The sequence below is a fragment of the Asparagus officinalis genome, chromosome 5 (assembly GCF_001876935.1).
Source record: "Asparagus officinalis chromosome 5, Aspof.V1, whole genome shotgun sequence".
NCBI lineage: Eukaryota > Viridiplantae > Streptophyta > Magnoliopsida > Asparagales > Asparagaceae > Asparagus > Asparagus officinalis.
Window position 1 is genome coordinate 41,694,459 of NC_033798.1, and position 22,636 is coordinate 41,717,094.

Sequence of the window (22,636 nt, forward strand, 5' to 3'; positions counted from 1 at the left end):
CCGCCTCAAGCCAGGAAGCGTGAATAGCTGGGATGACATGCAGACTAAATTCCTCGCTAACTTCTTCGACGACGACACCGAGATATCCATCGGGTCGTTGCTTGACGAAAAACAAAAAGACGGGGAATTGGTTGATACCTTCGTCAAAAGGTTCAGGAACAAGGCGATGAACTGTCAGGACCCGATCACTGAGGAGTTCATTCTCCAAGATTTCCTAAAGTTTACTCCTTCAAAGATGACGAAGTTCCCGGCATCTTTAAGTACCTATTGGAGAATAACAAAATCCAGCTGCCGTCGATCGTGGATCAAGAAGGGGCTAGCAAAGTGACGGATCCGAAGTATTGCGCATACCATAGAGCGGTCCATCACCCTACAAAGTCATGCTACCATCTTAAGGATAAAATCCAGGCTTTAATTGATGTAGGCGTCATAACCCCGAAGCCGTCCAAGAATGTCGGAGCAAATACAGTATCAATTAGCTTTGGATCAGTGCCCACAGCATGGTTTGAACCAGAACGCATCACCAAAGTAGGAATGAAGATGGTGAATGACGACCCGTATGGACAACGTCAAAAAGGACTTGTGCCACACACAGCCCCAAACGGCGAAATCCTCTGGGTCCATCCTGATCTTATTGAAGACGATCAGTGGACGACTTCCTCGACCAGAAAGGGTAAAGGCAAGTCCTGCAATGCTACCTCTGCGATCTTCGAAGAGGATGGTAATGAAGCTCCTACCTTCCTGCTCTCCGAAGAAGAACAAGAAGTCTTTGCCACTAGAAGCGGAAATCAGTATCACTTCAACTATCCATTACCTAGTGATCAGTTAGCTGAGCAGGGGGTGACTAAGCAAGGACCAGCCAGAACTCTCACGGAGCTGGGTGTGATTACTCAGGGGGTGAATAAACGGGGACCAGCCAAAACTCTCACGGAGATGGGGGTGATTACAAGTCCTACACCGGGCGAAGAGGCTCGACGACAGCCGGTGAATAAACTGAAAGAGAAGAATCCCCATGAGGTTCAGAATCCGAAGCAGTTTCGTTTCAATCGTCCGATTGGAAGAGATAAACCGGAAAGCTCGAACACTCCGCACGTCTTCGATATTATGGCTCAACTAGCTAACATCCCAGCACAGATAACATTGTATGAGTTGCTACGGTTGTCTAAAGAAACCAGGGAAGCCTTGCAAGAAGCCTTGGCCAATTCAGAAGTGTTCCTTACTCGGATCAAGCCGGTACTTGAAGAGCTAGTACCGTTAATTCAACACTGCAATATAGCGGCTAAAAACCTTCCCTGTATTACCTTCACCAAAGAGGATATCCAGACGAAGAATTCAAACCATGATCGACCCCTATATTTCGTTGGGTACATTGGCTCCAGCAAAGTCAACCGAATCCAAGTGGATCCGGGTTCTGCTGTGAGTATTATGCCGCTTCACTTGATGCATAGCCTCAGCATTCCAGTTAGCAAGTTGGCGTCCACAGGCACTGTTATCTATGGATTCAATACTAGAGACCCTTGGATAAGATTCTGGTAAAGTGTCAAATGGGAGATTTGAAGATAGAAGTCACATGTTATGTGATCGATGCCGAGACTTCATATAACTTACTATTGGGTCGGCCTTGGATCCATAGTAACGTTATAATCCCCTCCACTCTCCATCAGTGTTTGAAATATGTCGACACTGATAATAAGGTTAGGACGGTGGTCGCGGATAAGCAACCATTCAAAGGGTATGAGAATTATTTCACTGATTCTCTCCTTTATGGTAACGAATCCGATACTGAATCATCGGCCCATGGCATGGACAGCGAAGAAGAAGCTGATACCGAAGCTGGACTTGATTACAATGGAGGTTATGTTTTAAACGATATTGTACCCTTTGTAATCAACCTTGACGATGAACAATCGTCAGATGGCAGTTGTAACTGGCAACTTGTCAATAATGAAATAAATAACGATTTAGAGTACTCACTGTCTCTTGATGATGTGATAAAAGAATTGTATGATAATCCTGATTTATATGCGTCGCTTCGATCGTCCTATATAACAAAGAAACGCCTCCAGCATTCTTTCGGAACAACCCTGGTCATCCCTACCAAAATAGGAGGCGAAAGAGAAGTGATTTACGGTAAAGGAGAGGGTTTTCCATTACCAGATCATTTCTTAAGGGAAGATGAGAATGATGACAAACCTGGTCAGCATTTATCTAAGTATAGTCCGGAAGCGCGCAAGCTCATGGAAAAACAGGGATATGATTTCGCACTCGGGGAAGGTCTATACTTCGATCGAGGTCCTCGTATTCCAGCCAAAGCGGCATATGTACCAAAAGGGAAACCGGATGACTATTATAAATTCAGACGAGGGTTAGGGTATGAATCTTCTTCAGAAGACGAATGTTGCTGGTTAATCAATAACCAATCATCTGAGCAATATAAAGATGGGTACCCTTCAGATTCCTCGGAATGGGATTCCGATACAAGTTGGGGGAAGCATTTAAAGCCCTAATGGTGAACATGGCTTGATACAGGTGTATCTTCTCTTCAGAACTTAGCGATCTTCATGGGAGCTTGAGGATAGATGATTCTCATACTAGCATGAGAATATGGGGTGTCAAACAGTATAAGGGAACACAGGAGGAAGCGTGGAACAAGACGACGAGCAGAAGAATCGAAGTACCCAGTTTTCAGCCTGTGAGTCGACTCATGACTGTTATGAGTCGACTCATCAGGTTGAGTCGACTCATGACTGTCATAAGTCGACTCATCGCTGGTTGTTAAGTTTTGTCCAGTTTCTGTCGAGTCGACTCATCTCAGTCATGAGTCGACTCATCGAGGGTTTCCTGGTTCGTTTGGGATTCTGTTCACACGAATTCCTGTTGGTTTTGGGTCTGGTTATTTACCAAACTGCCATCCACGTTTGTACACCTATATAAGGGATTGTTTTAGGGTTTCTAAACAATCAGAGAGTTAAATCAAGAGAGATTAACTTGTAATTGAGATTTGGAGAGCTTGTTCTTCAATTCTAGAGTGAGATTGTGAGGGAGAGATTGTAACCTTTTGTTCTTCATAATCTAGAGAAGGTATTTTCCTTCGCCAAACTGAATTGTTCTTGTATTTTGGTCGTCTTCTTCTTAACCCACCTTTTGGTAATAGATACATGCATGATCCAGGAGTGGGTCATTGGGACGCCGTGAAATGGATTTTGAGGTACATTCGAGGTACGCTCAATGTTGGTTTAGTTTATGAGCGGGACACTACAGGTGGGCAATTGTGCATTGGTTATGTTGATTCGGATTATACCGGAGATTTGGATAAGCGCCGGTCTACGACGGGGTATGTGTTCACTTTAATCCGTGCGCCGGTGTGTTGGAGATGCACCTTACAGTCGACGGTGTCTTTGTCTACGACGGAGGCAGAGTATATGGCAGTTACGGAGGCTGTCCCAAGAGTTAAGGAAGGAGAAAATGTCTGAAACAGATAACTCAACAAGACTTGATGCCATGGAGAAGCAAATCGAGACGATCGGTTCGACGCTCAGTCAGCTTGTGGGTCTCATTAACAAAGGGGACAAAGGAGAGGAATCTTCTTCGAAGGGTAAGAAGAAAATCATCGAGTCCGATGAAGAGAGCGAGAAGTCTGATTCGGACGGGGGAACCGAGGTTGTTAGGGCTGCTGGACATCAAGGGGGTAAAAATAATTACCAAAATTTAAAGATAGATTTCAAGGTGGAGATTCCTGTCTATGATGGGAGTGTCAATGTAGAAAAGCTCGATGATTGGATTGAGCGTATAGAGATGTACTTCACCCTCTACGGATATTCATCTAAGGAGAAGATTGTGTTCGCGACATTAAAGCTTTCAGGACACGCGTTGACGTGGTGGAAATCCTACTGCAAGCAGGAGAAGAAGGCGGTGTCGTGGAACAAGTTCAAGGAGCTACTTAGGAAGCAGTTCTACCCGGTGGGATTCCTTGAAGAACGTTGGTACAAGTGGTACGGCTTACGCTAAATGGTCAATCAAACCGTTCAAGAATACACTACGGAGTTCCAGCAGCAGGTGATGGTCCTAAACATTGCGACAGAGGAATATTCCGTCTTTATGAAGTATATGGCGGGATTGAGCGATCACATCCGAAAGGAGATGAGGCTATTCACGGTGGAATCAATTGCAGAGGCGAGCGTGAAGGCAATTGCCATTGAGGGTAGGCAAAAGAAGGGCAACGAGGCTAAGGGAGACTCCAAACAGACGGGAGGCGAGTCTAGTGGTTCTCAATCTAAGGAGGAGAAGAAAAAGGGTGATCCAGGGAAAGCAGGACTGATTTGTAGTCACTGCGAGAAGACAGGGCACGAAGCTGATCGGTGCTGGGAGAAGTATCCTCATCTGAAACCAAGAGGGTTGAAGAGGAAGGAGGAGAAAAAGGCATACATGATAGCTCAAGGTCCGAAAGAAGTCCCGGGGATGACAGAGCCTAATAGCAGTCTCAATCTTATGACGGGGAAATAGGCCACGAAAGAGGACGACGACCCGAGAGAGCAACTCTTTGTTCTTAAGTTGCAAGTGAAGACCAGTTTGGTTGATGCCATTATTGATTCGGGCAGCGAGAAGAATTTGATATCCGAGGCATTGGTGCAGAAGCTAGGTCTGAAGACGGTCAAGCATCCGAAACCCTATCCATTGGGGTGGATTCAGAAGGAGGAGAAACTGAGTGTAGTTGATCAATGCACTGTCAGATTTGCGCTCCACGAGTCGTATATTGACGAGGTCACGTGCGACGTCGTTCCATTGGATGTTTGTCAGATTATACTGGGCAATCCGTACTTATGGGATAGATATGCGATCTACGAGAGGCGGGCTCAGAAGTACACCTTCACTAAGGATGGTGTAAAGTTCATATTTCGTTCGGCATCTCTTCCGAAGGAGACAAGCTTGGGAACCCTCAAGTCGCCGCTGAAGTCGCTGCAGCGCAGGATCCTCGCCAGCGCCAGAGGGGAATGATACATGTGTATCTTCTCTTCGGAACTTAGCGATCCTCATGGGAGCTTGAGGATAGATGATTCTCATACTAGCATGAGAATAGGGGGTGTCAAACAGTATAAGGGAACACAGGAGGAAGCGTGGAACAAGACGACGAGCAGAAGAATCGAAGTACCCAGTTTTTAGCCTGTGAGTCGACTCATTACAGTCATGAGTTGACTCATCAGGTTGAGTCGACTCATGACTGTCATGAGTCGACTCATCGCTGGTTATTGAGATTTCTCCAGTTTCTGTTGAGTCGACTCATCACAGTCATGAGTCGACTCATCGATGGTTTCCTGGTTCGTTTGGGATTCTGTTCACGCGTTTTCCTGTTGGTTTTGGGTCTGGTTATTTACCAAACTGCCATCCACGTTTGTACACCTATATAAGGGATTGTTTTAGGGTTTCTAAACATCTTTTAGATCAGAGAGTTTAATCAAGAGAGATTAGATTCTAGATTGAGATTTGGAGAGCTTGTTCTTCAATTCTAGAGTGAGATTGTGAGAGAGAGATTGTAATCTTTTGTTCTTCATAATCTAGAGAAGGTATTTTCCTTCGCCAAACTGAATTGTTCTTGTGTTTTGGTCGTCCTCTTCTCAACCCACCTTTTGGTAATTCCGCGAGCAAAGGGTGCTCGCACGGCAACTCGTATCATGGCTACAGCTGATCCGTCCACAATGGAGAACGATAATCAAATGCCAACATGGGAAGACCCCTGGGTTCATCACCTGAACATGCAGTATGGTGATAGGTTCGAATAGAGAGAACCCCCTACTGAAGATAAAATAGTCCAAATTAACATGGGTGACGAAGCCAACCCAAAGCCTATATTCATCTGCGATAGTCTTCCCTCAAGTGAGAAGAAAGAATTAATTGCTCTCATCAGGGAATATATTGACGTCTTCGCTTAGAACTATGAAGACATGCCAGGGCTCGACCCCAATGTAGCAATGCACCGCCTCGATATCAAGTCGAATGCCAAACCTGTCAAACAACAGTAAAGACGGTTTCGTCCGTAGATTATGGAAGCCATTGAGGCAGAGGTTAAGAAATTGATCGAATCAGGATTTATCCGAGAGGAGCAAAATCCAGACTGGCTAGCCAATATTGTTCTAGTCATGAAGAAGAACGGTAAAATCAGGATTTGCATCGAATTCAGAGATCTGAATACGGCATGTCCAAAAGACGACTTTCTTCTCCTAATCACAGATGTCATTATCGACAATACGTGCGGATTTGAGAGAATGTCTTTTATGGATGGCTTTTCAGGATATAACCAAATCAAGATGCACCCAGATGACGAGAAGCATACAGCATTCAGAACGCCCCTCGGTGTCTTTTGCTACACGGTGATGCCTTTCGGTCTAAAGAATGCAGGCGCCCCGTACCAGCGAGCAATGACTAAGATTTTCTAAGAACATCTCAGGAAAACAGTTGAATGCTACGTTGATGATTTGGTTGTAAAAAGCCGCAACAAAGAAGATCACATCAAGGACTTGAAGACCATGTTCGATCTCATGCGGAATCATCAATTGAAGATGAACCCCACCAAATCCTTCCTTGGAATGTCCAGCGGAAAATTCCTAGGATTCGTCATCACCACTAAAGGTATACACATCGATCCTGATAAAGTGAAGGCGATACATGAACTACAACCCCCTAGAAATCTAAGAGAACTCAGAGGATTGCAAGGGCGTTTAGCTTACATCCGGCGGTTCATCTCAAATCTTTCTGGGAAGTGCCAACCATTCTCTAAGCTAAACAAGAAGGGTGTGTCATTTATTTGGGACGACGCCTTCCAAAAAGCACTCGAAGATATCAAAACATATCTGACGAATCCTCCTGTTCTCGTTACACCGAAATCAGGTAAACCGTTCTTGATTTACCTCAAGGTGATGAACCACTCAATAAGTGCTTTACTAGCACAAGACGATGATAACGGTCACAAACAGGCAATATATTACCTAAGTCGAACCTTGGTAGGCGCCGAGTCTCGATATCCGATGATTGAGAAAGAATGCCTCGCATTGGTATTCGCAATGCAAAAGATGTGGCATTATTTGGTTGGACAGACGATTTACGTCATTTCTAACGTTAATCCAGTACGGGTATTTATGATGCAACCAGCCTCTATGAATTGGCGGTTAGCGAAGTGGGCCCTTCTGTTGTCCCAATATGATTTGCACTTCAAACAGCAGAAGTCGATCAAAAGACAAGCGATTTGTGATCTTTTGGCGGCAAACCCGACAACGAATACGGCAGAAGTATATGATGACTTGCCGGATGAAACCCACGAGGTTAACACTACATCGCACCAATAAGTATGGCAATTATACTTCAATGGTGCTTCGAGGGCAGTTAATAGAGTAATAACCCCGGGATGTTCTAAAGTCTCCTCCGGAGTTGGAGTTGTCTTAGTTTCCCCAGGGAAGCATGTGATGCCTCAAGCTTATTCACTGACTAGTCCATGTTCCAATAACATAGCCGAGTACAACGCGCTTCTCATTGGACTCAGTTTCGCCAAGGAGCTGGGGGTCGAATATCTCGAAGCTTTTGGGGATTCTCAATTGATAGTCAACCAAGTCCGTGGAGAGTATGAAGTCAGGAACCAAGACCTGATCCCGTACCACCAGGAGGCCATCAAAATGGCAGATTCTTTTGAAGAATTCTTTATTGAATACATCCCTCGTATCCAGAACGCTTATGCGGATGCACTGGCAGCACTAGCAGTATCACTTGCGCAGCCTCCCAAAACTGAACTATTAATCACAGTAAGGACGCATCAACTCTGCATACCCATATACGATATGGATATTGAAGAGGAAGATGATAGAAACATCAGCGCCAAGGAGGTGAATTCAACTCAAATTGGGTCTGAGTCCCGAGATTGGCGTTTTCCTATCATTGACTACGTCCAATATGGTATTTTGCCAGAGGATGTAAAAGAAAGGGAATCAATCCGCCGAAGAGCACCAAGATTCTTCTATAATACCGAGACCCATACATTATACCGTCGAGGATACGACGGTTTGTTACTCCGATGCCTTTCGAACAAAGAAGCAGAAGAAGTTCTTAAGGAAGCACACGAAGGAGAATGTGGTGCGCATCAGCCAGGTCCCAAACTGTATGATCGCATTAGGAGAATGGGATATTTTTGGCCAACAATGGTTCGTGATGTAATCGAATATGCCCGAGAATGTCATGCTTGTCAAGTACATGCAAATTATATGCACCAACCACCAGAGCGTTTACACACGTCAACCACGTCTTGGCCGTTCGAGACATGAGGTATGGACATTGTCGGTCCTATTTTTCCCCCTTCAGTCAAAGGTGATCGATTCATTCTCGCAATCACGGATTACTTTTCAAAGTGGGCTGAAGCGATTCCGCTTAGAGAAGTGAAGACGAACAACGTCATCAATTTCATCAAACATCATGTCATATACCGACACGGCGTGCCACAAGACAGATCATTCATGATAACGGTCCATAGTTCATAAGCAACGCTTTCGTCAGGTTTTGTGACAAGTTTAAAATTCAAGATATTTCGTCAACAACTTATTATCCCGCTGCGAATGGATTAGCTGAGGCGTTTAACAAGACGATCATTAAGATCCTGTCAAAGCTCGTGAAGACCAATAAACGAGAATGGGATATAAACTCGGTGAAGCACTCTGGGCTTATCGTACCACCATACGCACACCTACAGGAGCTACCCCATATTCATTGGTATACGGATGTGAAGCTGTGCTACCATTGGAAATCCAAATCTCATCCCTTCGGATCGCTCTCGTAACTGAGATGACGACAGAAGAAGAACATCAGAAACGTCTCGAAGAACTCGAAATGTTGGATGAAAAGTGCTTGGAAGCTCAACAACACATTGAGTTTTATCAAGCCAGAATATCTAGGGCTTTTAACAAAAGAGTCCGACAGAGAAGCTTCAAGAAAGGAGATCTGGTCCTCGCTGCTCACCGACCGATAATCCTCAACTCCAAGAAGAAAGGTAAATTTGAACCCAAATGGGAAGGACCGTTTGTGATAGACACAGTCTACTCAAACGGCGCATATCGCCTGATTACTCAAGAGGGCGCTAGGTAATTAATGCTAATAAATGGGAAGTTCCTAAAAAAGTACTATCCCTAGTACATTCAGGATAACCCATTTACTGGGAAGTTCCTTGAAGAATATTACACTTAATATTCTAGAGGATAAGCCAAAATCATCTTCACCACCAAAATCCCTCACTGATCACTTTCAATTGACAGTGAGTCCACCAAAAGTGTCTTTCTGGCCCAAACCATCAGCAAATTCCCCTCTTGAATCTTTCCATGAACAAGAGGTCCACTTTTAGTTTAGAGTCCCCTTTCGATAAACGAAAGAGCTCCCTTCTTTTTCTCTTTGGTTAAGCCTTCTCATGGTTATAAGTCCCCTTTCGATAAACGAAAGAGCTCCCTTCTTTTTCTCTTTGGTTAAGCCTTCTCATGGTTATAACCGAAGTTGAAATTTCACTTCGATAAACGAAAAACTCATCTTCAGATTAGATAACCAATCCTATAGAAGGTAAGTTTATCTAGATCTTCCAGATTCTCGGAGTGGAGATCCCACTTCTAGTTTCTTTTTTGCGCTGGAAATAGAATATAAAATTTTTCCTTTCTAGAATCAAGGAATAGAATATAAAATTCTTCCTTCCTTGTATTCGGGTTCGCCTTCACCCTAAAAGAAGATCGGGAAATAGAATATAAAATTCTTCCTTTCCCACACCAACCTTTTCTAAGAATTTGTCAATCTAGGATTCATTCTAGGAAGTTTATCCCGAATCCTAAGCAGGGATAAGTCTGTGCCTAACACGCGCTGCCGGTTTAGTCTTTTTCCGCACAAAAAGACACCAGAGTTCGATTCTGGGGTATCCTATCCTAAAACCTAAGCAGGGATAAGTCTGCGTTTAACCCGCGCTGCCGGTTAGTTCTTAACCGTTACACATATTCAACATTGTGGTAGGTTGTTATTAATAACACCAAAATCCCATGCCTTACACGCATGGGAATTTCATCCTGAATCCTAAGAAAGGATATGCCGACGCCTAACACGCGTCACCGGTTTAGTTTTTTACCGATTGAAAAAGACACCAGAATACCAGTCTGGGGTATTTTATCTCGAAGCTTAAGTAGGGATAAGTCAACGTCTAATACACGTTGTCGGGTAGCCTATTCCCGTAACAATGGTGAAGCCTATGTATTCGACATTATAGCACAAAGTCTTAGAGAATTCACTCTCTTAGCACAACGTTACATGCAGAACGGATTTAGACAATCCGCATGCTAGCTCGACTCAAACGGTAGTCGGTAAAGGCTTATCAAACCCGTTGAAGGCTGGGGGTTAGCCAAAAATCCTAAAGTCAACACCTAACACGTGTTGCCGGGTAGCCTATTCCCGTAACAATGGCGAAGCCTATGTATTCGACATCATAGCACAAAGTCTCAGAGAATTCAATCTCTTAGCACAACGTTACATGCGGAACGGATTTAGACAATCCGCATGCTAGCCCGACTCAAACGGTAGTCGGTAAAGGCTTATCAAACCCGTTGAAGGCTGGGGGTTAGCCAAAAATCCTAAAGTCAACACCTAACACGTGTTGCCGGGTAGCCTATTCCCGTAACAATGGCGAAGCCTATGTATTCGACATCATAGCACAAAGTCTCAGAGAATTCACTCTCTTAGCACAACGTTACATGCGGAACGGATTTAGACAATCCGCATGCTAGCCCGACTCAAACGGTAGTCGGTAAAGGCTTATCAAACTCGTTGAAGGCTGAGGGTTTGCCAAAAATCCTGTGAGTATTATGGTCAATTATTCCAAACAAAATGAGGAATCATAATAAAGATAAAGATAAAACCATTTCCACTAAGAGGATCAAAAGTCAACATATTCAGGAAATGAAATCATACATCAAGCCTATGGCTAAAAATCTGCTAACTAAACTTAGACAGCTTCTCATCATAAGCTTGCCTAAGCTCATCCTGCAATTCAGCTTTGAGGGACTCTTCAGTGGTGGCTAAAGTCTTCACGGCAATCTCCTCCGTCTCGACCAGCTTCTGTTTCAAGGATTTCAACTCCTCAGATAAGGCAGTGTGGGCTTGCTAATCCTGTACCTTCGTCATCTGAAGGATACTCAAAGTCTTCTCTTCTTCACGAAGTCTTCTTCGGAACTGTTCTATCTTGGTATCACAAGAGGCAATAGAAAGGTCGAGATCGTCAAGTGAAGATGATCTAACAGCAAGGTTGGCCTCAACTCGGTCTATCTGATCCCGCTGCACCTGAATCTCGAGCTTAGCAAGAACTCGAGTATCGCGCCATGTCTGTAAGCGAGTATCTAAATTGGCAGCAATGAATGAAGAGGGACCTGCATCCTGGAGCTCACGTAACATCTGAAGCTCGTGCTCCAGGCAATCAAGGTCATCAATTATAGCCTTCGCCAGATCTGGATATCCTACATCTCTTATTGAATTTATTCTGGGATCGAGGAAAGGCTTAAATTGGTGAAGGAAAAGTCCGCCGTGGAAGAGCTTGCCAATCATAGTATTCACGAAGGAGAAGAAGGAGCGGACTTCTATGCAGATGACGATCTTCTCAGGGTCGTTGTCTAATAACAACTCCTTCACAAGGACATGAAGCCGAGAAGAAAGCCCTACACAAAAAGGAGAAATCCGTCAAAAGCCTTGATGAGGAAATAAATAACATTTCTCAGTTGCTTAATTTATACCTTCTTCCCCTTGAGTCACTGGGGGTAGTGGAGGTGTAACTGCTGTGGATGTATCAGCTGATGTAGCTGGTCTCACAGCCGGCTCAACAGGATCAGTCTCGACAAAAGCTTCTGTCAAACACAAAACAGAATTCTCAGATGCATCACATTATAGCTGCATTAGTCAAAAAATGGCAGGTCCTATAATTAATTTGAAAAGAGGCACGTACCTTCAAAAGGACCATCCTCGAGATTCTTAGGGAGTGTAGACTCAGGGAACATATCTTCAGGTATTTGGTCATCAATCTGAGGAGAGCCATACATGAAGTGGAGCATAGGAGTGTCCACGAGCAAACCTTTCTCGTCAAAATCATCAGTCAAAAAATCTGACACAAGAAAATATAAATGCGAAAGGAGAATAAAGAGACTACAACCAATGGAAATGAGTTACCTCTTATGGGTGTGTTAGCCTCTCTATTCCCAAGATCCACGTTTGCCTCCTACAATTTATCTAAAAGAGCAAGAAGCATAGAGACAATTAAGGGAGGCACGAATTCTGAATCGTTCAACTCCTTTGTGTGCCATCTAAAGGGTACATTGTCAATGGTAGATGTACCTGGATTCGCTGAATCGGGTCCTACATTGATGGTCTCCCTAACGTCGGCAGCTTCTGCAGGCTTTTCTACCTGGTGTGATAAGTCAGGCTCACCAGAAAATGCAAAATCACGAGGAGCAGGATCAGGACTCATCTCGCTTTCCCCACGCTCTCCTATATAGAGATGGAAAAGCATGAGCCTGAAGTTCTGAATGATCAAGAGGATAGCGTCGCAGGCATCTCCCGTCCTAAGTCGGCGAGACGATTCTTCAAGGTGGAAGCAGAAGCAAGAAATTCGTTACGCGGCGGTGTATCCAGCCCCAATACTCCAGGCCGCAATCCAATGATATGACTCCTACTCGAACCAGGAGCTGCCTGATGAGTAATATAGCCACAGTGAATACTCTCATGCTCCTCCGTCAAGCACCACAACATCTCCCGTGTCACGGCCTGACGCCTGAGCTCAGTCAATGAGCGGTGTCGAGGAATCTTAGGCAAGTATAGAAAACCACCGTCGTCTTTATGAAGCCACTACTTGGCGTCAATAAACACTGCATCAGGATCTCTAACAGAGTCACCAAACAAAAAGTCAGTCTTCCTGAGAGGCTGAACAGAGCTGGTATCCTTCACGAAAGGCGCATCAGTAATCAGCTGTCGAAGAACTCGATGTCCACCTTCCTTCACCACTTGGGCAACCTCTGTCGACGTGCCCGAAGCAAACTGAGGAGTAAGTGGAATAGGCGAAAAATCATCGGAGGACGAATAATACTCGTCACGACGCCCGTACACTGCATGAGATGAGAACGCTCCAGAAGGATATTCTACTGGAAATGAGCAATTAAGCGGTTGTTAGTCTTAGTTATAAAAGGAAGTTGAACTCATCTTACAAATTTGTAAGATAGAGTCACTGCTTTATAAAGGGTGAGACGATTTGGCTACATTGTGCATTCATAAGATAGGGTATATCAACAATATATCCCTGCCTTATAATGCACAATGCAGCTTCAAAGCGCCCCCTTTATTTAATTTGAGATATGGTTTTGACCAAGCAAAACCTATCTTTTAAAGCGTCAATCCTCACCAAGGAGAATCAAGGCTCTTCCCAATTGTCTCACCAAGGAGAACAAAACGGGGAAAAAGGACTAATCTACAAATTTCAAAATCCACCAAAAAGGAGCTCACCAGCATACGAGGGAAGCACGCCATCAGCCAACGTAGTAGGGGATCGACCTCTCAGGATATGCGACATGGTGATCTGCAAAGTAAACCAGAGGGTCAGATACAGAAAAAATTTTAGTTAGGGTGACAAACTCTAACCCTAAAATTTTACCCCCTCTTTATTGCATTTAAACCCCTCAGATCTCTAAATTCTACCCCCTGAAATATAAGCTCGAGGCGTCAAATCACAAACCCTAACCCTCATATGCAATCCCAAAAATTCATATATTGAATTAAACATGAAAAATGCCAAAATTATGGAGGATTTACCTGAGGAAAAGCTCGAGGATCCAACAAAAAATCAGATCTTGAAAGAGGCTCGAACCACGTGCTCGAGGGGCCTGAGAGAAACTTTAAATATGGAGATTTTGAAGGATTTTTCAGTCTAAGATCAAAAGGAAAGATAGATCTAATACAAATTTGAGGGTTAGAAGGAGTGAGGATGCACGAGGGAAGAGAAAAATCCAAAAGAGGGAGAAAGGGGAGCCGGCCCTAAAGAGAGGAAAAGGGGGTTCTTTTATAGTGTTGAACCAGCCTTGAACCGGACTAGACCAGGCTGAACCAGACCAGACCAGGCTAAATCAGTTCATATGAGGCTGAACCAGACCAGATAAGGCTAAACCAGACCAGACCAGGCTGAACCAGACCAAACCAGGCTGAACCAGGCTAAAACAGTCTTGAACCAGTCCTGAACCAGTCTTGAACTAGGCTGAACCAGGCTGAACCAGTTCTGAACCAGTTTGAACCAGATTTGAACCAAAATTCAAATTGGAGCTAAACCGAGTGTCGAAACGACTTCAAATCGACCGACGGTTCAGTCCCTTATTTATTCATTCCTCTGCCACACATTCAGAAGGGTCGGAAGATTTTTTGAGCCTAATTACTGCCTTTTTTGGGTCATTATCGGGCCGGCTCAGCTCATTCTTAATACTCTAATAAGGTATACGAGTATAAACTATTCCCTATTTTTGTTGAGAAGTTTCTGGAGAGTATTTTTCTAAAAATATTCTTAAGGATAACTTAGCAACACTCCAGCAGACGTACGAGTATAAACTGTGTTAAACGCCGGACAACGCGTTGCAAATGAAGACTCAACGCCAACAATCGATGGTCGGTTCTATGTTGAAACAGCAAACACGAGCTAAAGATCAGAAAATCAGGAATTAACTTCAAGTTCAAAATTCTGACAATGGTCAGACAATAAATGCAGCACCGGAACCCTTGCAGACATTCGACAAAGCACCGAATAGCCTGGAGGATTGAAGGAATCAAGAATAGAAGTCATTCCAAAGTCCCGTCATACCGATTGACGGTTGGGACAATCATATCCAAAGTATTCCAGACTCTTCTACAAAAGAATGAGACTGAAATACTTAGGAGGGTATATCTGTAGGCGTATAAAATTGCTTATAGGTCCCTTAACACAGCTCGGCACGGTGATTCGACAAACCAACGAACCATCGGACGATATATCAAGGCATGGGCGTTAGACCACAACAACGAAGCCAAGTGACACACGACGAAGCGGATTTACTACCAAATCAGGATCCGGACTGCCAAATCAGAATCCAGATCAATAATGAAGTTCGGATAAACCGCAAAACCGGAAAATGGCACAAAATCAAACACCGGGGGGGTTCGGCCAAAACCGAGCCACCTCTAGGTGGCTCGGTGGCCGAGCCACCAATTGGTGGCCACCTAGGTGGCCGAGCCACCTGGGCCGAGCCACCAGATCTGGGCCCAGATCTAAGCCCAGATCTGGTTTGAGGAGCCTATAAATAAACCCCCAGGCTCATTGTTTGAAGGACTTGGAACTTTTGAGGTGAAACTCTGCCGGATTGAGAACTGAACTTTGGAGCTTTGAAGACTCAAACTTTTCAGATCTGGTTCTTGGTGATCGTCCACGTCAAATAAGGTAGGAGTTCGAGAGAGATCAGATCTGAGATCCACACAGTCATCCTCCGGATCAAAACTTGGTTTTTGATCCCGAGAAGAGTATCGATTTCGCTTGGTCGATTTCGATTACTTAGGGCTATTATTTCCTTGGTGAAATAATCCCCTCGGTTGTTATTTCCTTCGTGAAATAACACCCGTCATACCGTGTAGATCCGACCGGATCAAGATCGCGCGGTGGTCCACGGATTAACCCCGGCGCAGGTGAAGAACCCACACAAGCAAGAGACCGTAAAACAGGATCTTGCGATTTTTTCGAAAGAAGGAAAGTTGTAATTTTCTCTTTTTTTTATTTTGTTGTAACCGGATCTTATAAAAAGACCGGATCTTTTGTAACCGATAAACTGTTGCTGAAGAGAACAATGACTTCAATGAAAGCAATTTTTCCCGCGAACAATATGTTTTTAAATTTTTTTAAATTAATTTATTTTCTCTATTTATTCTGTTTATGCTCTTCGCTATAGCCTTCGGTTGATCATTCTATTAATTTATTTTCTCTATTTATTCTGTTTATGCTCTTCGCTATAGCCTTCGGTTGATCATTCTGTTTGGTTTTTTTTACTTTATCGGTATCTACAGTGGGCTCACTAGCCGAATAATGATGTTGGAGTATTTTTTTTATGAAGTGGTAGGTTTTGTGATGATTAATAATTTTTATGTATAATTAAGGGTTATAGGCTATCTTAGGACTGCACCTAATCCATTTAGATATGATCCCATACATGTATAACTATATAAAATACGAGAAGATAACCTCATTTTTTCATCAATTATTGAAAGAAACTAATGTAACTTACCAATGTTCAGCTTGTTGGTTAATTCTAACAAAATAACTGGTAACGACAAATCAAGTTCAGCTTTAGAAAACATATCATAATGAGGACATATAACCTGAGTTTACCATCACAAACTAGTTGCAAATCTACATTGCAAAAATCACCATATACTACGAAGTTTTTCTTACTGGCATTTTTATCTCATATTTGAAAATTGCTTCTCAATAATTTTTTTATATTGAACTTAGTACCAATTATTAAGCAGTGCTTTTTGAAACAAAAACGTTCTGTAGTGGGTAGAAAATGATGTTTCTACCCATATCTGCATTTTTAGAAGTGAAGACATCAAGGACACTTCCTTCACCTTCAAAGGGAAGAAAGGCCCTCTGAAGGCAGCTAATTAGAGAAAGAATGGAGTATATGAAAACAATTTAAGAAATAGCTATCAAAGCTATTATTAAAGCAGTTAACTGAGGTTTAAGGTATTGGATTTAACAATAGGAAAAATATCCAAATTAATAACTGCATCATTCTTCCTAGCAAAGCTTACTATATAGCAAACTTACCCCGAGATATGTTGGACAATTCAAGATTTTCATGCGTGTTAGAGCAATTTCATATAAACTAGATCTTCCAGCATCGATGTCGAGTATACACGATGTTTTTCATGTTTCGAAGCTTAAGAAGCATTTACTTGATGAGGAACAGCAACGAGTATTAGACGCGTCGGAGATTTAACTCCATGATGATTTAACTACGATTGAGATTCATGTTCGTATTCTTGTTATGAGAAAGCAAGAGACTTATAAATAAGGTGATTACATTAGTCAAAGTCTAAATGAACCGGAAAAGAGCTAAGGAGGCTTTTTGGGAGCGCGAAGAGGATATGCATCGCGACTACCCACACCTGTTTGAACAAATAAATTAATTTGATTTTGATTTACTTATAGTTTATGAAGATTTGGATAGTCATATTTATATTTAACACTAGCATGGGGATATTAACACTTAGCTCCTAATCATTCGGAATACATGGTATATATATGGGAGGTTCCTTGTTTGGATTTTTCGCCCGACATACTAATTCCGTTTAGTTAGCGGTTAAGTGAGAGTATTCACATTCTAGATAGTTAAGTATAGATATTGCTATATTTTGTATCAAGAGGTTAATAATAATATATTATTAATCTCTAAGATAAGATACGGAATTTCGGGGACGAAATTCTTTTAAGGGGGAAGAATGTAAAACCCTGAAAATTTGAATATTTTGTGATAAATAATAATAAATTTGTTATACGTTGATAAATAACATATTGTGATGTTTGAGTATACTAGAAATTGATTTAAGATCAATTCAATGTATATATGTATATATGAGTGCAAATGCACAAAACATGCATGATGTATAAATCTAGAAAATAATAATCAGTGGAGAGATTTTGTATTTTACACACTGATACAATATGAATATGGAAAATTTTAAAAGACTAAAGTTGTAGGTCTCTTCAGAATATTTCCAATTAATCTTTAATCACCTCATTCCGAGGTCAGATGCGAATGTTACAGCCAAAAAACCGAAGAATATGTTTCTAGTCAGACTGGGTTTCCAGTTTTAGGTATTGGGCTGTATTTATTCGGGATTTTCTGCCATATATATACATATTTATACATAAAAACACATCTTCTCTTCTGTGTTCCAAACACTAGCAGCCCCTCTCCTCCTCTCTCAAACCCTATCCCTAAATTGAGTTCTCGGGAGAGTTTCATAAGGCGAAAAGCAAGGAGAAGGTGAGATTTGTGGCGTTTGGCATCGAGGGATTGATTGCTAATTGTTTCAGGGGGTTGTGCACATGATAAGGTAAGATTATCTGTATTCAAATCCTTCCCTTAATAAAGATTAGACTTTTAATGGTTAAAGTGATATTTTTCATGGTAAAGTTTAACCCGACATGATAAAATTTAATTTTTTTTATGATAATTCTTTAAACAATGATAGATCTATAGTAATTCCTTGCTGTTTATGATAGAAATATGATCATGATCATTAGGGTTATTCATAATTTTGTTTTTAATTTATTAATTATGATTAAATCATGTTTAAACCCTAATTTAGAAATTAAATGATATTTTAGGTTGATTAGAGATGCTTAAAACCCTAGGTTTGGGGTAAAACAAGATTTGAAAATGTGGAAAAACAATTGTTACATCGGTTTCATGTTTCATACAAGTATATTTATGTTAATTTTGTCGATAACTAGGGTTCTTTTAAAGAATTTTATTATTTGGGTTGTAAAACTTGATTAGGTTAAATCAAGTTTAAGTAAATCATGAGATATTTTTCTGATATGTAGAAATAAAGTTTTCATCCTGTCATATGATTTATAAATGACAAAATTCATGTTTTTGATGAGTAAAAATTTCTGCAAGTTCAAAACCTAAAAACCTATTATGCTTCTGCACGGTTGATCACGGTGGACGCAACAGTCGACCGCTGGACGATATTTTATGCAATGTCTTTCTGCTCATTTTACGGTCAACCGCGGTGCTCGCGATGGTTGACCACTTTACCTGTTTGTGAATGTGCATGTTGTTTACATGCGTTATGTGACCGGCGAGTTGTCTAGGTTATCTGGTATTTTAATACACTATAAATTGTGTATTCTACACATGAGTTGATTATGGACATGAATTTAGGATTCACTCACTGAGGCACGAGTGTGAATAGTACATATGCATTTTACTTACATCATTTATTTGTATTACGCTCATCATATGCAGTACTCGTATTGGAACATTTATATATTGTGGCCCATGTGTTGGACCTTAATCATATGCAGACCTCGTGTTGGATATTTATCTATTGCGGCCCTTGTGTTGGACCTTAATCATATGTAGTCCTCGTGTTGGACATTTACCTATTGCGGCCCATGTGTTGGACCTTAACCATATGTAGTCCTCGTGTCGGACATTTACCTATTACGATCCATGTGTTGGACCTTAATTGTATGTCATCCTCGTGTTGGACATTTATCTATTGTAGTCCATGAGTTGGACATTCATCATATATAGTCCATGTGTTGGACACATACTCGAGTTGTCTTATCTAATATGTAGAAGGTGAAGTCCATGTGTTGGACACGTATCTGATATCTGTTAGGACACCTTTGATATGATTTAAGATGGAGTTGTCTTTTCTTATTGCTCCATGTAGTAGCTTTTGGATTTGGTATTTATCTATTCACAATTTGAGCTAACGGGGTATTCGACATACCTATGCTCGTGTTGTGGATTTCTAAATATCAACATCCATTTATTTCAGAGTAGATGATTGCTTATATGTATGTATTAACAAGTATTTTCCTTATATACGGGGAAAATGATCTAGGTAGGCTATGCTTAATAGATAGAGCATCCACTTCATTTAGTAGCCATTCCCCGGGGGCGAATGAAGGTAATCTTGCTAGCGCTCTGATGCTCTTATTGTTGTTTTTTTTTTCTATTTTAACTTTCAGGTGGCTCAGAGCATCGGAAGGCCGCAGAATGACGGAGTTATTACATTGTCGTCGTGACATGAGTTACTAGTAGAGATTCCACAGTAGAGTTATTTCCATTCGGACATTAGAGTTTTATATCATATTTTGTAAAGGCTATGAGCCTTAGTTACATTTTTAGCTATTTCATGTCGAGATATATTTATTTATTTCGGATGTCGGATGTATTCCAGATTGTTCACTGAGACGTGATTTATTTATGAGATACTCCTTTCTATTGTTAGACCCTAGAGGGGGGGTGATTAGGGTCTTATGCTAATCTAATCCGATTTTATGCCAATTAAAACTAATTAATAAGTTATCCTAGCAAGTATAGAATACAACAAGATACGTAAGCTAGGATAAGCAATATGAACAAATGAATATATCCTATCAATGAGATATTACAAATATATGAGCAAGGATATATGAACTAACACAAGGGTAAAATAAACAATCTACACAAGTGATAGGGTAATATGATGAGCAATACACAAAGGCGATATAAGATATAAAAATAAGAATAAGAACGCCAATGCAATCACAAACAAAATGATATGTTTACGAGGTTCGGTCCCCACGACCTACGTCCCCGCTCCTCACCTCGAGGAGATCTCTACTATCACAACCGGGTTTTCTACGTTCACCCGAACAACGTTTACACCTCACAATACAATCACTATGTAATCACACATCACACACTAAGTGTTGGTCCTAGCCCGTGTCCTCCTCCTCAAGTGCTCGGTTACAACCTCTCCCTAGGCACGTCAACCGACGCCACTCCTCTTGGATTCGACCCCGTCTCTCACCACACACTTCTCTCGGTGTACAAGTGTATTACAAGTGAATCCTCACAATAAGCACAATATAAATCAATTTGATTGTTCTCTAAACAAGGTGAGAACTCAATTAAACACAACTCTATGTCACACTATCCCACAACCTAATTATATAATGTATGCAAATACAATAAGCTCAATAGGTTGTGTGTGAACAAAGAGGGAAAACAATATAAACTCAATATAAAATCTAGCTTATGCAATTAAGAACAAAACTTATAAAATGCTAGAATTGAGTTTAAGGAAACTTCTCTATAGATGACAAGAGAGAGGGAGAAGAGTGATTGCTCAAACACCAAATGATGATCTCCACTTGCTCTTGTGAAATTGTCTTCACAAACCAAAACACTCAAATGCTTAAAAGCTTCTTAAACCAAACTTAAACAAACACTAAACAAGTTTAAACCCTTGTTAAACTATTTTAAAACATTCTCATGTATGTTGAAAGAAAACAACAAAGGGGTATTTATACCCACTCCAAAACTCAGCCAAAAACTCAAAACAGAAAGACCAAAAGCCCCCTAGAAAAACCAGCTCAGAAATAGCCGTTGAAGTCTAACGGCTCTATTGTCGGTCGATGAGAGCAAAAACACGAGGAAAACATTCTGGACCATCGTCGGTCGACCGGTGCGGTCGACCGATGGAGTTTTTCGGCCCAGTGAACTTTTGAACTCAGGTTCGGTCGACCGGTGCGGTCGACCGAATACTGATACTTCTGAAAAACAGTTTTGAAAGCTGTATATCTAATTTTCAAACACTGTTTAAAAATATCAAATAAATTCCAAAAAATGTAAAACTTTGGGGAATGATTGTAGACATGATAATAAACATGCTACAACCAACTTTCGAAAAAGGACTTCCCAAATGAAAAATATCATCATTTTGCAAGATAGTCCAAAACACGAAAATGTAAACATGTGAATTTTGACATTTTGGCTAAACCAACTTTTGAAACTTTACAAAATGATTTTATAGACTTGAAGAAATATGTAAACTATTGTTATGAAGTCTATAAACAATGAATGTAGTGTTTTATCAAAATACACATATAATGCACTAAAACATGATTTCATTTAACTAACTAAAATTGATATTGATGAAATCATATATATGCATATGAGTATGAAACAAAAATATGTTTTCTAATTATATTCAATTGTTTCATAGTAAAACTTGAAAACTATCAAACCAAAACGTGTATGTGTGTATATGATTGAGCTTAAAGTACTAGCACACATAATATAAATTCCTAAACTAAATTACCCAAGCAATGATCTTGATCTTCAATAAGCTTGACTTGGTAATCTCACGGATGAAGCTTGAACTTGGATCTTGAACTTTGAATAGCAAGGCTTCACCGACATTCCGCCAACCTCCTTTAGATATCATCGTTGAAGCTCTATTCCATCCATCCTCCAACAACGTTGTTTGTCTACAAAACATAGGAATGCACAAACACTAGACAAATAACATTAGTAATAAATTATTTGTTAAACATCATCAAAATAAGAAGGCCAACATCTATATCATGTCTGTTGTAGTTATTTCCTTTCTTTTATCTGTTTTGTACCTACACTTTACATTGATTCCACTAGAGAATATTACTGTGACTGGTGAAACTTGTTGTTGCACAGTGCGGGTGAATGACAGGTTTGATATCTCCGGGTTCACCTTGGACTGCAGCCATGTGTGAAAACAGGGGCGTCACACGAACTCATGCAAAGCTTAGGTGACGAAACAGGTCACGGACTAAGGTGACTACACGAATTCACTTTAGCCCAACAAACTAACCCCAGTGACTACACGAATTTACTGGCGCAAGCCTGGAAGATACATCAACAGCAACATCCGATCACTTGAACAAAGATTTTCCCATCCCAACTCTTCTCGTTTTTCTAAGTCAACAATCAAAGTCCACAATATCTCTTGTTCACCACCTAAATTCAGTCAACGTACCCACACATAT

General features: G+C 41.3%; 1 protein-coding gene across 1 annotated transcript in view; it reads left to right on the plus strand.

Moving 5' to 3' along the window:
• The window catches only part of LOC109841749 (pollen receptor-like kinase 4), a 41,136-nt gene extending 21,266 nt beyond the window's left edge, over positions 1 to 19,870 (plus strand). The window contains exon 3 of the mRNA XM_020410692.1: positions 19,814 to 19,870. Coding sequence (XP_020266281.1) covers positions 19,814 to 19,870 — 57 coding nt within the window. The remainder of the gene's footprint in view (positions 1 to 19,813) is intronic.